The sequence below is a fragment of a genome, unplaced genomic scaffold (genome assembly GCF_019419815.1).
Source record: "Pyrus x bretschneideri cultivar Hongxiangsu unplaced genomic scaffold, Pyrus_bretschneideri_v1 Contig14, whole genome shotgun sequence".
NCBI lineage: Eukaryota > Viridiplantae > Streptophyta > Magnoliopsida > Rosales > Rosaceae > Pyrus > Pyrus x bretschneideri.
The window spans coordinates 7,401,037-7,414,940 of NW_025999435.1; the positions used below are offsets into that span (position 1 = coordinate 7,401,037).

At 36.8% G+C, this 13,904-nt stretch overlaps 2 protein-coding genes across 2 annotated transcripts; both read left to right on the forward strand.

Moving 5' to 3' along the window:
- Nucleotides 1-4,293: 4,293 nt before the first annotated feature.
- Nucleotides 4,294-8,119, forward strand: LOC103952290 (probable protein S-acyltransferase 14). Its single transcript, XM_009363859.3, has 7 exons — nt 4,294-4,688; nt 5,617-5,836; nt 5,935-6,026; nt 6,166-6,289; nt 6,376-6,461; nt 6,540-6,605; nt 7,638-8,119. Exons 1-7 carry the CDS (start codon nt 4,500-4,502, stop codon nt 7,764-7,766), a joined length of 906 nt encoding a protein of 301 aa, XP_009362134.2. The 5' UTR covers nt 4,294-4,499; the 3' UTR covers nt 7,767-8,119.
- Nucleotides 8,120-9,944: 1,825 nt separating this feature from the next.
- On the forward strand, nt 9,945-12,906 carry LOC103952288 (keratin, type II cytoskeletal 3). The gene is made up of 7 exons (XM_009363857.2): nt 9,945-10,153; nt 10,543-11,033; nt 11,136-11,305; nt 11,387-11,467; nt 11,589-11,664; nt 11,770-11,862; nt 12,433-12,906. The coding sequence occupies exons 2-7, from the start codon at nt 10,562-10,564 to the stop codon at nt 12,633-12,635; spliced, it is 1,095 nt and encodes a 364-aa protein (XP_009362132.2). The 5' UTR covers nt 9,945-10,153; nt 10,543-10,561; the 3' UTR covers nt 12,636-12,906.
- The last annotated feature ends 998 nt before the right edge of the window (nt 12,907-13,904 follow it).

Genomic DNA, 13,904 nt, shown 5'->3' on the forward strand with positions numbered 1-13,904 from the left:
CACACTTCAGTGTCGTCAAGAATTCCAGTGAGTTTGTAACGGCAAAAAATTGGAGTAAAGAACACCTTCGATACAAGATAATTGTCTCGTTTAAGCTTCGTGGAACCATACAATTAATGTTTTGGATTGTGCCGAAGAAATAGATGAAATTGGGGAATTAGGGTTAGGGTTCATCAAAGATGAATTTAGGGCAAGAATGTCATGATTCGTCAGAGAAGAAGCCGAAGATACCATCAGATAGACAGAGAGAAATAGAGATTAAAGATTAAAAAAAAAAGGAAAAGGAGAATCGATCAAGAACTGAAGAAAATTGCCAATGAAATCGCGGAGAGAATTAATCGAGTGACGAAGATCGATGAGAATCGCGAAAAGGTGGAGAGGATCACGAAGAGGCGGTTAAGCAAAGGCAGTTGATACCATATGAGATTTATGAAAGATTCTGTTTCATTGAATTAATGAGTCTTTACAACTGTGTATATATATACACCTGCTAATCATAATTAGCACCTAATCAAGTATAACTAATTATACTAAGACAACAATTAGTTACACTAAGCAAACAGAAAACTGTTATGATGTTCTGGATTGTGTGTTAATACTTTATATATTCCGTACTTTCAAGACACATCTCGGAATTTAACAAACGAAGAATGAGGGAAATAAAGTGAGGAAACTCTATTTCTCAAGAGTAAGAATTAATTCTATTTTCTACTCCTTAATGATAATGGTTTCATGGTTTTAAATAGAACCCACATACTTCTTATTAAAAGATGTAATTTTTCATCTTTAAGTATACTTCATTTGGCAGCCCCTTAGTATTACGGTCAAGTGGTATTCCTTTTCACTTGTAAGTGAGAAAGTCTTAGGTTCGATTCTCGTCAAAAACGAATTTGAATCACATTATTGCTAGCATATTATATGGCTAAGCCCATCTCTCTTTAGTGTCGATAATATCGTTTATTAAAAAATATTAAGTAAAGTCATTTAGTACTACGGTTTAGTGGTATTCCTTTTCACTTGCAAGTGAGAGGTTTTAAGTTCGATTCTCGCTAAAGACGAATTTGAACCACAATATTGCTAGCTCATTGTGAAGTTAAGTCCAACCCCTCCACTTAATATAGATAATATTGTTTGTTAAAAAAACAATGTACATCCTTTTTTTTTTTTTTTTTTGGGAAACTAACAATATACATCCTTTGACTAACAGTAAATATACAACGGTCCCTTTCCATTTGGAAAAAGATACATACACTGTTGAATCCAACCAACGGTTACAACCATTTTTCATTCAAATATTAGTTACATATTATAATAATTAATATTATAATATATAATATTTCAACAACTATAACTTCCATCACGGGGTGTGTAATACTAATATATATCTTTGTCAATGTAAACAACTCTGACGAGGTCCCGGTTGGCTGAATTTGGATCATGGTGGAGGACGTAAACACCATAAAGTCCCGAGCTTTATGCTCGGATTTCGATCAATCGAATTGCTCGAGTTTGATTCCTACAACATTACTGCAATATAAGTTTAATAGATATGATTGACTATTTTATAGAAATCAAACTCACTAAAATGTGGAATTTGCACCAACAAAGCATTGAATTATTTATCCTCAATGCACTCCATTACAATTCAATACTAATTCATAATGTCTAGTCATGGTTTGGTTTGGTTTAATTACAAAAAACTAAACCGGACCAATTCAAATATAATTATACTTTTACTTTCATATGTCATCTCAGGTTTAAATCCAATTGAGCCCACCCTTAATAAGTTTGTAACAAAGTGAAGTTCAATTAATTTTGGAAAGTGTTATTGGCACTCCAAAAATCTCATTCTACACTCCTCACTAGTGTATTTTTCTTTCCTATTATAGAAAGTTTGGAGTGTAGAATGAGATTTTTGAAGTGCTAATAATAATTCCCTTAATTTTTTGTTATCTGAAGAACTGGTGGGTTTGCTAATTAGAGCAGCTTGCAGTTGGTGCAAGGCAAAGGCAAGGCCCAAAACTTGCCCTCCAACCTAGAATCCATCTATGGTCCAAAATTGCAAGGGCAAGTGGTGGGCAAGCAAAGCCCGTCCAAATGCTCGAGCATCTAAACTCCTGCCTTGCCCCAACAGGCATGTTGATGTCAGTATGACATCATGCTGACGCAACCCTTTTTTTAATTTTTACTATCAGGGTGTGTTTAACACATGTGTGAAAAACGGTGAGTGGTACAAGCTCTACACGGGTGGGCTTCGCTGCATTAGATAAATAGCGGAGTCGAACGTCTCCATGATGTGGCTTGCTGTGAACCTTTGGATTTTCAATGATTAGATGATTTGAAATTGGAAAATACCAAAACAAATATTTCTTTTTTAGGTAGTTTTATTAACACCCCACAATTTTATGAAGACACCTGCATTTTTTTTTCCAATTGATCTTCCTCTTTTACCCTTATTGGTTGGGAAAAAAAAAAAGAAAATGGCACCAACCAATCCCCCTTTGCCGGCAGTCAACCACCATAGCACCACCCTTGAAATGATCTCAATATTTACAGTTGATATGTCAAATTAACTAATGCCATCCATTTATTGTGTTGAACTCTGTTTGTTGACTTGGGTTTTGGAATGTAAACAAGTTAATTGATTTGGAAGAATATTGTGGATTGGAGGCATTTGATTGTTGATGTTCGGTGATAGAAAATTTTATTGCTTGAAGTTTGACAAAGACTTTAAATTGGTTGCTTGAGTTTTGCTTAAAGTTTTGGCTTTTGTATGAAATTGGGAACTTTGTAAAAAATTGAAGACGGGAGAAAGGCTAGAGAGGAGGTGACCGAAGTGGATTGACGACTCCGACGATGGAGGTAATCAGAGGTTGTTGTCCAGTTGGGGTGTTCGGCGCTCTTTCTTTCGTCGTTAGGACCGAGGTGGGGAGGGTATAGAAAAATCAGGGGTAAAATTGGAATTTTGTAGGAATTTTTTTTGAATGTGGGTGGTTTCGTAAATTTGTGGGGTGTAAATAAAACTGCTCTTCCTTTTTTCAGACACAAAATAAAAGGTTTATTACAAATGGTCCTTAAAATTGACCCTCATTATTAAGATGGTCCTTGCTGAAATTGACTTGCGATATCAAAATGGTCATTGAAATTGACCCGCAACATCAAAATAATCTCTGAAATTGAAAATTGATTAATGTAGTCCTGCAAGTAAGTGTCTCAAATCAATTTAGTCATTCCGTTATAATTCTGTCAAAAATTATGTAATGTGCTGATGTAACACATAAATGGATCACACAAGTCTAATTAAATTTTAAAAAAATTACAAACAGGCTTAATAATTTAATAGTTAATAAAAAAATTATCAACAAAAAAACCCAATTCTGCAATCACCTTAGATCCCAATCTATATTTCTCCACCTCCTTCGCTCTCTATTCTTTAAAAAAAAAATTCAATACACACTTCGACACCTTTCACCGAATTGAACCTGGATTTGAGATCACTTTTGGTGACGGCTTTGCCCATTGTTAACGACTTCTAGGACATCACCGTTAACTAGGCGATCAACATCCTCACAACCTTAATCTTGGAAAGCTTGTTTGACACTTTTCTGGTGGTCTAGTGATGCAAAGAACGGCGATGTCTGCCTTGAGATAATGAGGTTATAACCGAGATGTGTCTATTGTTGGTTAAAAACTATTCCTACACTCCCTCGTAGGTGTTGGTTATGCTTTGTGCCTTTGAGAATTTATGGATGAGATTTCTCTTCGGAGTAGGCCCTACTATAAGAAAAAAAAATTCATTGTGCAAAAAGGCATTTAGATAACTTTTTTAATTAATTATTAAACTCACATCAGCACATAACACATTGTTTTACAAAATTGTAACGGAATGATCATATTGATTTACGACACCTATTTTTTCAAGGACTACATTAATTGATTTTCAATTTCAGGTATCATATTGATGGTGTTGGTCAATTTTAGGGACTAATTAATGGTGTGGGTTAATTTCTGGGACCATTTGTGATAAAAACCTGTATATCTTGTGGGACCTATTTATGTGCCACATCAATATTTAACAAAATTGTGACTGAATGACCACATTGATCTGCGACACCTATTTTTAGAGACTATATTGATTGATTTTTAATTTCAAAGACTATCTTTATAGTGAGACTCGATTTCAATGACTATTTTTAATAAAAATTCAAAATAAAATAATAAGTTTCTCAAAAAAAAAAAAAAAAAAGAAAGAAAAAAGAATTGGGAAAGAAAGAAAAAAACAATAACGAATGTCTCCAAATCACAACGTGTTGAATTAGTCTCCCGACCATTTGAATCCCATCCTCAAATTTCAATCAAAATTCGTCAACTTTCCGTCGGATCCCAAATGGGGAAATGGAATTCCGACTCCCCAAAATCTTGATTTCAAATTCTTAGGGATTCCTGATTTTTCATGGTTTGATTCATCTGTGGAAAAAGGTCGATCAGGAGAAGCGGCAATGGCGTGGAACGCGTTCAAGTTATGTACAGCTCTGCGCGCCCTCGGCTACGTGATGGTGCTGGTGGTTGTCGCCATAGTCGGGCTCACCTACTACGCCGTCGTTTTGGTCAATTATTTACCTAGCATCCTTAGCGGAGGCGTCAATTTCGTCATTGCCTTCCCTCTCTTGATCTTGTTCCATTTTCTGGTAATTCCCGTTCCCCCCTAAATTTTTATTTATTTTAATCAATTTTCATTCTTAATTTAATTTAATTTACCTAGAAATTATGAATATGCATAACTTCATATATGAATGCGTGATATGTACGAATTTGTGAGAGTTTTGTATATTAAGCTAGAAGGTTTTGCTTTATGTTTGGATTATTTGATAAAAAAACAGGACGACCCCAAGCCAACAGAGCTCCTCGCTTTGCAAGGGTTGGGAGAACGTCTATCGTAAGCAGTCTTGTCCTTGCTTTGAAAAAAAGTTGTTTCCACGAGGAACGACCTTTCTGTTGCGCCAAGCTTTCTATTGGACTATTTGATAAGGGGAAAAAATGGAGCAATGAAAACATAGTAAAATGCTTTGAAATTTGCTATTTATGTGTTGGAATCAAAGAGAAGCAATTGGGTAGTAAAGCTAGTGACTTGAGTTTTCTACTTTACAAGCTGGGAAAGTGACATATTTTGTGTTTGACGTTTCTCAGAGATTTTCTTAACTACTTCAGACTAAGGGAAACGTTATTGGTAGAGGATTGTACATTGCTCTGGTCATAGTAAAATGTTTACTTTAGAAATAAAGCTTTCAGTTGGGAAATGTTATTGTTCAACTGTTGTACAGCTTATGGTCTTACCAATACCATGCATCGTACATGTGCGGATTGAAGATTGCCTTCGTGCATATAGTGTTCTCATCCATATGAGTGTAGTAAATTTCTTTGGCCGCAACAATTTAAATGTGACACATTTTAATTGGAAGTTGGAAAAGGGAATTTTAATTCGAGGTTTTAAAGATTTAGTTCCTTTTTTGGTTTTTTGAATTTTCCTATTTTGAATGCTTAAATTGAGAATGGTGATAAATTCAACTTTGCAAATTGGAAAGTATTAAGTTTGGGAAGGTTAATTTGGTTATGTAGTTGGTGATGCTGTTGTGGAGCTACTTTAATGTTGTTCTGACGGATCCTGGGCGCGTTCCACCAAATTGGAGGCCTGCAATCGATGAGGAGACAGGTGATGAAGCCCCATTGGTGGGATCAGACCAATCCACCATGGTCAGTGATCCAGCAAATCAAAAAATACGGTTTTGTCGGAAGTGCAACCACTATAAACCACCTCGTTGCCATCATTGTTCTGTTTGTGAGTACTTTTATTCCAGTTGCCTCTTTTGAAAATGTATATCTAGTGTTGGACAAAGAATGAAAGGTTCATTCTTTCCATTTATGTGTTTGTTTTAGGTGGGAGGTGTATATTGAAAATGGACCATCATTGCGTTTGGGTGGTCAACTGTGTTGGTGCACTGAATTACAAGTACTTCCTTCTCTTCTTGGTATGTTACTGCACTATGTTTGTTTAAATCTCTTGAGAGGCACAATTTACTTACTGACAAGATAAGCAGTAACTACTTGAATTAAATGAGAAATTATTTGATGTATGACTTGTATTGTATCTTTATTACTTTATTGCAGTTTTACACATTTCTTGAGACAACTCTTGTCACCTTATCATTATTCAAGTATTTTATGGCATTTTTTACTGAAGAGGAGATACCGGGAACATTGGGCACTGTTGCAGCTAGTTTTATCACATTTGGTAAGTTTTTAGATGATCAATTTTCTGAATTATTTTCCAATTTGACATCATCCGTAGTTTCTCATATTTGGGATTGCCATTTTCAGTTTTGAACTTCGCATTTGCTTTGAGTGTTTTTGGCTTCATGATCATGCACCTATCATTGGTGGCGTCCAATACCACCACTATTGAGGTGATGGCTTTTATTATACTGAATGTGATTCTATGGCTTATTCTAGTATTTCTTATATGAGATTCTTGATTTCATCAGGCATACGAGAAGAAAGCCACTACTAAATGGCAGTATGACCTTGGTCGGAAGAAAAACTTTGAACAGGTTTGATTGTTTGTTCTGTCTTTTTTGTTTTTTTGTTTTTTTTTTTTTTTTTTTGTGGTTGCTGTGTAGTGTGTTTAATTTATATTCTAACCAATACTTTGAATTCTTAAATTGATTCTTTTGCTAGATTCTTTGCCTTTGCCTTTGCCTTACCAATACCATAAATTCTCTGTCTTTTATGTATGACCCTTCTAATTAATGTCAAACCATTAATCTTTGATCAGCTGTAACGTCTTATGTGCCTGAGAGTGAGATACACCACCTTATAACAGATATTACCTTATTACTGACATGCAATTCCATACGTTCCTTCTGTAATCAGTTCCAGCATGCACTCACTTGCATATTTTATTAAAAGCAACAGCATTTGCGGGAAAACTAACCAAACTTGTACAGCATTTTGGTAATGCAATATCTGAATCCGGCTTACGTCCATGAGGATGGCCTCCCCCACCCCCTTTTTGTAGGTGTTATTCTATGATCCTCAACAAAACGAAATTACCAGCTTGAAATTAGATCAATTTTGCAAATCCAACCCCCACAATTGACTTCAAAACCCCCATAGATGATCAGAACTGAAAGTTATACTTTGCCTGTAGAGGATAAACAGTGCTGATTTTTCCCCCAAGTTTGTGAAGAATATGTTTGAAAGTTGTACCAAAACCTAACTGAACTAGTTGTCTGATTTGCAGAAGTATACGCTGTTGTATGTAATGTTGAACTGAAAGTTATACTTTGCCTGTAGAGGATAAACCGTGCTGATTTTTCCCCCAAGTTTGTGAAGAATATGTTTGAAAGTTGTACCAAAACCTGACTGAACTAGTTGTCTGATTTGCAGAAGTATACGCTGTTGTATGTAATGTTGAACTGAAAGTTATACTTTGCCTGTAGAGGATAAACCGTGCTGATTTTTCCCCCAAGTTTGTGAAGAATATGTTTGAAAGTTGTACCAAAACCTAACTGAACTAGTTGTCTGATTTGCAGAAGTATACGCTGTTATATGTAATGTTGAATTTACCATTATTTTGTTAGGTGTTTGGGACGGATATGTGGTACTGGTTCATCCCTGCATATTCAGAGGAGGATTTAAGACGGATACCAGCTCTCCAGGGTATTGATTATCCAACAAGGCCCGAGTTGAATGCACTTCAACCATTATAAGTACTCATGGTAGCGAAGGGACAATGTTGCAGTTCTCTCCTCTTATGCACACGTATAAGGGAAGCTGAAATTTGTGTTTCTTTCGTACAAGGCTCTTTGCTCGTCAACACTTCATTGACCTGCATGCACAGGCAGCAGCTCAGATAATACTTTTGCTTGGGAGACATCATGGCTGGAAGTGAATTGAGGACTGGCTCAATTGGCGAATTTACGCACAGATTCTTTGGTCGATACATTTTATATAGTGATGTAATGTGTGATTTCCACGAGGAACGTGAGCATTTTTTCATACAACTTGTTCCGTTCCTAATGTTGTGTGCAGGCTTGTTGAATTGATCCTGTGAATTTCTCCACCTTGTACCAATTTCTCCTTAATCTCTTGGATTACAGAAAAGTGCAGCATCGAGATTGTCGTTTGAGTTGTGGATGAGATTTCAGATTTTACTGTTTCTTTATGTCTAATTGAAAAATGGCTCTGCTTCTGGGGGACCGGATGAGAGAGAGAGAGAGAGAGAGAGAGAGAGAGAGGAGAAGGAATGACTGAGTTGAATTTGCTTGCGCCATATAAGTCATTCTAACATTTATTTGACAGAATAGAATTAAGCATGATACTTCTTGAGAGAAAAAAAAAAAGAGTTTTATAGGTAAAGTAAGAGCAAGTACAAATTTCGGACGGACTGACGTAGATAAGCCTATTGTCAATAAAATGGGCACTCATTATGCTTCATATTATCAATTTACCCATACATGCTCCCTGTCCAATGATTACTTTGTATGCACATATGACACTGTCAAATCTATCAAATACCCAGGGAAACTATGGCGCCTCAAAGCACTTTTTAGCAAGGTATCTTCAAAGGTGGGAGAAATTTTTAGTTGTAACGGATGGTACACTACATGTTTTTATGCAACTGGTGGAAAATTTTAATTTTTAAGTTATTAACCTTTTAACACACATAACTCACAATTTAGATAAGGACAATGTAGTGTACCATCTCGTGTGATGGTCACACTGAAAAATCTCTCCAGAGGGAAACTCGTACCCACACATACCTCTTTTGTTATATAATTTTTTATAATTTTTATGGTTATTGGACTGAACAAATCAAATGAAAACAACATATTTATAAAATTCACACAAAAATATGTAAAAGAGAAAAAAAATGTGTGGTTATCATTTTGCCAAAAGTAAACCTACATACACAAATTTATAGAATTCACACTTTTAGTTGAAAGAAAGTCATTGATTTTTTATTTTTTATTTTTGTCTAATTGGATTATTAGTCCCCGTAGTGATAGGGTAATTGGAAGATAGCCTTTGTGGTAAAAAAAAATAAAAAAAAAAAAAAACTAGGATATAAGCCCTTATGGTGAAGTCTGTTAGGATTTATAGCGCAAAATTAAAAATTCCATCAACTTTCTGTTAATTGTTAGCATGTGAGCCACACATATTAGGCTAAAATGGAGTTCTCCATACACATATTAGGCTAAAATGAAATTCTTCGCTAATTGTTAGCACGTGGGGCTAACCCGCGTATTAATAATTAACAGAAAGTTGACGGAATTTTTAATTTTGGGCATAAATATTCCTAACAAACTTTACCACAAGGGCTTAAATTATAATTTTTTAAAGATTTTTGCTATATTTTAATTACTTTATCACCACGGAAACTATTAATTCAACTAAGCTATTTTTTTTAATTAAAAAACACGATATTTTAATAAATAAACTATAAGCGTGCAGGACGTCTGCATACTAAGCAATAAACTCGTAAGAAAAAACTTCAGAACATTTAATCAAGACCCAAAGTGAAGCTTGTACAACCAAATCTTGATATCATGAGTGATTTGGAGTGAATTATTCTGTATAATTAATGAGTATAATAAAAAGGAAAAAGTCACTTAGGTATTCCTCCTCACTTATTAGGTCTTACGTTAGATTATCGTCAAAAATAAATTTATTATTAGCCTATTATGAGGCTAAACTTATCACTTAACTTTTGGTACATCGTTTGTGTTAAAAAAAACAGAAAAAAAAAAAGAAAAAGGAAATGAAAAAGAAAGCAATGGGCCTGGGCCGCCTGGCCCAAAAGAACAAAAGGGATAACTTTTTGGGCGGATCACGCCATGGCCTAGCGACACGTAACAATGGCGGCAACACTTGTACGGTGACGTGTGGTGACAATACTAGAACCTTCCAGCACATCGATTGAATTCTCTGCGTCTCTCTCTTCCGCCATTGGAGTCGGTTGAGCTAGCGCATCAAAACACAATCAACAGAGAGGCACCTGGAAACCCCTTTCATCGAAGCATTTGCTACTAAGCCGATTAGGGTTTTCTGCGGTTCCGATTCAATTTCCTCCGATTTCTACTTCCTTTGCGACGAGGTACTCATTTCTTAACCTTTTTTTTTTTATTGCGGAAAGGCAACTCACATGAAAAAATAAAAAATAAAAATGATCATCCTCTATGATTTAATTGCGATCATTGCTTAGTTTGATGATCAGTGAATTAATACGTGATTTGGTGTAAATTGCGATCATTTTCCTGTTGAATTCTGACACGATTTAGGGCTTTACTTTTCGATTTGTATAGGAAAGAAGTTTCTAGATTTAGGGTTCATGTTGCTCGTAGGGAAATGCTTATAGCTTGCTTTACAAAATTATCTTGATTAATCAAATGAATTTCAAATTTTGGTGACACTGGATTGTGGAAAACACTTCATCCGCTGCATGTGTTAAAGTTAGGGGTTGCCCAATTTTTTTTTTTTCTTCAGGGATTATAGTAGCTAGAAAATGCAGAGAGGCAGAGGTGGACCAGGTGGGAGGGGTTCTTTCTCCGACTTCAATGACCCGTTTTCCGGTTTTGGGGGCTTTGGGGGATTAGGGGGTCAGAGGAGTTTGATTTCTGACTTTTTTGGAGGAAGGGATCCTTTTGATGACCCGTTCTTCACTCGCCCATTTGGAGGTATGTCCCCGTTTGGAGGTATGTCTCCATTTGGAGGTATGTCTCCTTTTGGAGGTATGCCCCCATTTGGAGGTATGTCTCCTTTTGGTCCCAGTGGTGCCAATTTTCCGGATATGCAGCCAAATGGGTTTATTGAGCATCAGGCTCCAGAGCCCAAGAGATCACGGGGCCCTATCATTGAGGAGATAAACTCTGATAATGAAGACGAAGATGCTAACAATGAGAAAAAGGAAAATCCTCGAAAGCGCAGTGGACCGAGCAATGAACCTTACGTTGAGGATCCTGATGATGAAGTTGAAGGTAGATTGTTTTATTTAGTTTATTGCTATTGGACCTTGGTAATTGTTGAATGTCTTTTTTGAGTCCAAAATATTTAGGGCTACCTTTTCCCCTTTGGTGCAGAGAGGAGCAGCAAGCAATTGCAGCATAGGGACAGCTACAGCCAGTCTAATTCTATGCAAGCGCAGCCTCAAGCTCACAGCTACACGTTTCAGAGCTCCACCGTCACTTGTGGTGGTGCTAATGGCACATATTATACATCCTCCAAGACAAGGAGGATGGGGAGTGATGGGGTAAGTAGTTGTGAAAGATTCATGGCGTTCCTTTTTTACCCTCGTAGTTCTTTTGCTCATTTCCGCTTTTTGTGTGGGTAGCTGGCTTTTGAAGAAAGCAAGGAAGCTGATAGTACTTCTAGGCAAGCAACTCACAGGGTATCAAGAGGGCTCCACAATAAGGTGTTGTATGATGACATGTGGATACTTATGCTGATGTCTCTTTTGCCTTTTCGATTCGAATCTTTGGTCATCAATTTCATGACGTCCAGTAGGACACTTACAGTGAGGATTCTTCTTTTAGGGCCATTCAGTTACGAGGAAGCTCAAAACAGATGGTAAGGTGGATACAATGCAGACCTTGCACAATCTTAATGAAGGTATGTGGACCTTATACACGATGCCGTGTTTGTGCAACAAGGTTCTTATGAAATTGTTTAAGTATAGAGAGACTAACTTGGAGTATCTGATTGGTTCAATACTAGATGAGCTTTCCGGGTTTGAAGATGCTTGGAAAGGAACTGCTAAGAAACATTTGCCTGGATTGGCTGATAAATTTGGTGGTTATGAAAATATAGGTGAGTTTATATTGTTTACTAATCTGAAATCATGCAATCAGCAATGGTCAAATATCATTTTTGCGTTTTGATGTTGGCCATATGTTCTGGGTACAAAACTGGAGAACATATTCAGCGTATGAATACTTGCTGATTTCTACTGCTTTACTTGATTAAGCTGTTTGTTTACTGAGTATACCACTAAGTGGATGAGAAAGAATTCCTGGATGAATTCCTGTAAAGTTCTTACAGCTTTTGTAGTGCCTGTTTGTATATTATTTTCTGTCCCTTTTCAAGAGGTTTTGAGAGTTGCTTGCTTTGTCTCGTTAGTTTGCGTTAGCAACCTGGAATATATTCAGGGATAACGAGTTGTAATTGTGCTAGTGCTACAGGTGCATACTAGTCCATGACCCTATTTGCATTTGTTGCTTGTCTGTTCCCTTTTTATGAGGGGAGCTATTGTATGATTTAGTTGAATGGAGGCCAAGGTTAAAAATGAAAAATTATGAACTCTTATTATTGTCACGAACCAACTGGGCCCCGACGTGTTTTTTTCATTTTAACCCTTTGTGGTTTTTTGTTTGTTTCTAGGAGCCGGCAGCAGCGGAAATGGGCAGGCCGGTCGGGAAGGTTGGGCGCTTCCATCCAATGAGCGTGTACAGAACCCCGGCAATATGATTCAAGATGCTAGAGACAAGGCAGGAGGATCTTCTCACTCAAACCAGTCTGGTAGTAGGATGAGAGCAGATGTTAAGGACAAGAGTGGCTATTCCCGTGGGAGAGGAAGAGCGTAGATTCGAGCTAGCACAATGAGAGCCTAATATGCCATCGGTCCCATTGGTCTCGCGCTTAACTGCATAATAGCGTAGTGTTTTGTTGCATATTGTGGTCATGGCCGAAGAACATCGGGTGTTGGTAGCGTGCATTTGTATACGGTTGAGTTTTAATTGATGCTATGTGAGATGGATATGGTTATGTAGTCTTAATCGAGTCTTATCTGATACCCTTGAATCTTTGATTAAGGTGGTTCCTTAGTTCATTGATAATGGAGAATAAACATTCACGAGTTCCTGCTTTTGGCAAATTAATTTTATTCTTCGTTTCGATGTGTATTTTGATGGATGGCAAATTAATTAACTGGATGATATTTAGGTGCTCACTAGTTAGTATGAAATTTGACGGGTGTATTAATCAAAATGGTCCTTCTGAATCGGTTAATTTGGTACCTAAAAATGAGTCCGTCTAATAAATTTGGCCCTTCCGTTGTCTTTCCGTTAAATTTTCTGGTAGCGTGTTACGTGGCACATGAGAGGGTGCTACATATCCAATTTTCGCCAAAGAATTTAAAAACGAAAACTAACAAAAGCAAGAATACAAATAAGGAACAATTACATAAAATGACATAATGGTGAGCATAGTAGCGCGACGAACACGGATTTCCAATAGCGAGCAGGGAAAAGCCTTTTTTGGGAGTCCAAGTGTGCCGCCCCTTATGCCATCTTCAACTGAAAAGTGGTCAAAGAGTTATGTTTAGCCTTATAGTTCTACAAGAAATTATTTTTTAATGAACAGTGCTAGACCATATTTTATATTATCTTCAACCAAGGTGGTCAAAGGCTCATAGGCTAAAACATAGCATGTTTGACTAAAAACCTATCTCCAACCAAAGGGGGCTATTTTTTAGCCCCTTCAATCATTTATTATTTTAATTGAATTAATATGGTTAATTGAATTAAACTACCATATTAAAATAAAGTTTTCGGACATATTTTGAGTGCTACTTGTCGCTAAATGAATAAGCCTCCGGATTTCTTATCTTTATATAATGAAAATGATGTGAAAAATTGGTGAAAAATTGAAATAAAATGAGGTAAGATAATATGGAATAGTGAAAAGGAGGTGAGAAATGGTGTAGGTGTCACATCCCGGCCCGGGCGGATCACTTCCCAAGCCCGCTCCACCACCGTGACACGATATTGTCCACTTTGGGCTTACCATTCCCTCACGGTTTTGTTTTTGGGAACTCAGGAGCAACTTCCCAGTGGGTCACCCATCATGAGATT

What these genes read in the sequence shown, in the direction of transcription:
- LOC103952288 (XM_009363857.2), top strand. Translation starts at nt 10,562, where the DNA reads ATGCAGAGAGGCAGAGGTGGACCAGGTGGGAGGGGTTCTTTCTCCGAC. An exon ending in CTTGCACAATCTTAATGAAG is followed by an intron (nt 11,665 to 11,769) that starts GTATGTGGACCT and finishes GTTCAATACTAG; the next exon opens with ATGAGCTTTCCGGGTTTGAA. An exon ending in TGGTGGTTATGAAAATATAG is followed by an intron (nt 11,863 to 12,432) that starts GTGAGTTTATAT and finishes GTTTGTTTCTAG; the next exon opens with GAGCCGGCAGCAGCGGAAAT.
- LOC103952290 (XM_009363859.3), top strand. Translation starts at nt 4,500, where the DNA reads ATGGCGTGGAACGCGTTCAAGTTATGTACAGCTCTGCGCGCCCTCGGC. An exon ending in AGTACTTCCTTCTCTTCTTG is followed by an intron (nt 6,027 to 6,165) that starts GTATGTTACTGC and finishes ACTTTATTGCAG; the next exon opens with TTTTACACATTTCTTGAGAC. An exon ending in CCAATACCACCACTATTGAG is followed by an intron (nt 6,462 to 6,539) that starts GTGATGGCTTTT and finishes TGATTTCATCAG; the next exon opens with GCATACGAGAAGAAAGCCAC.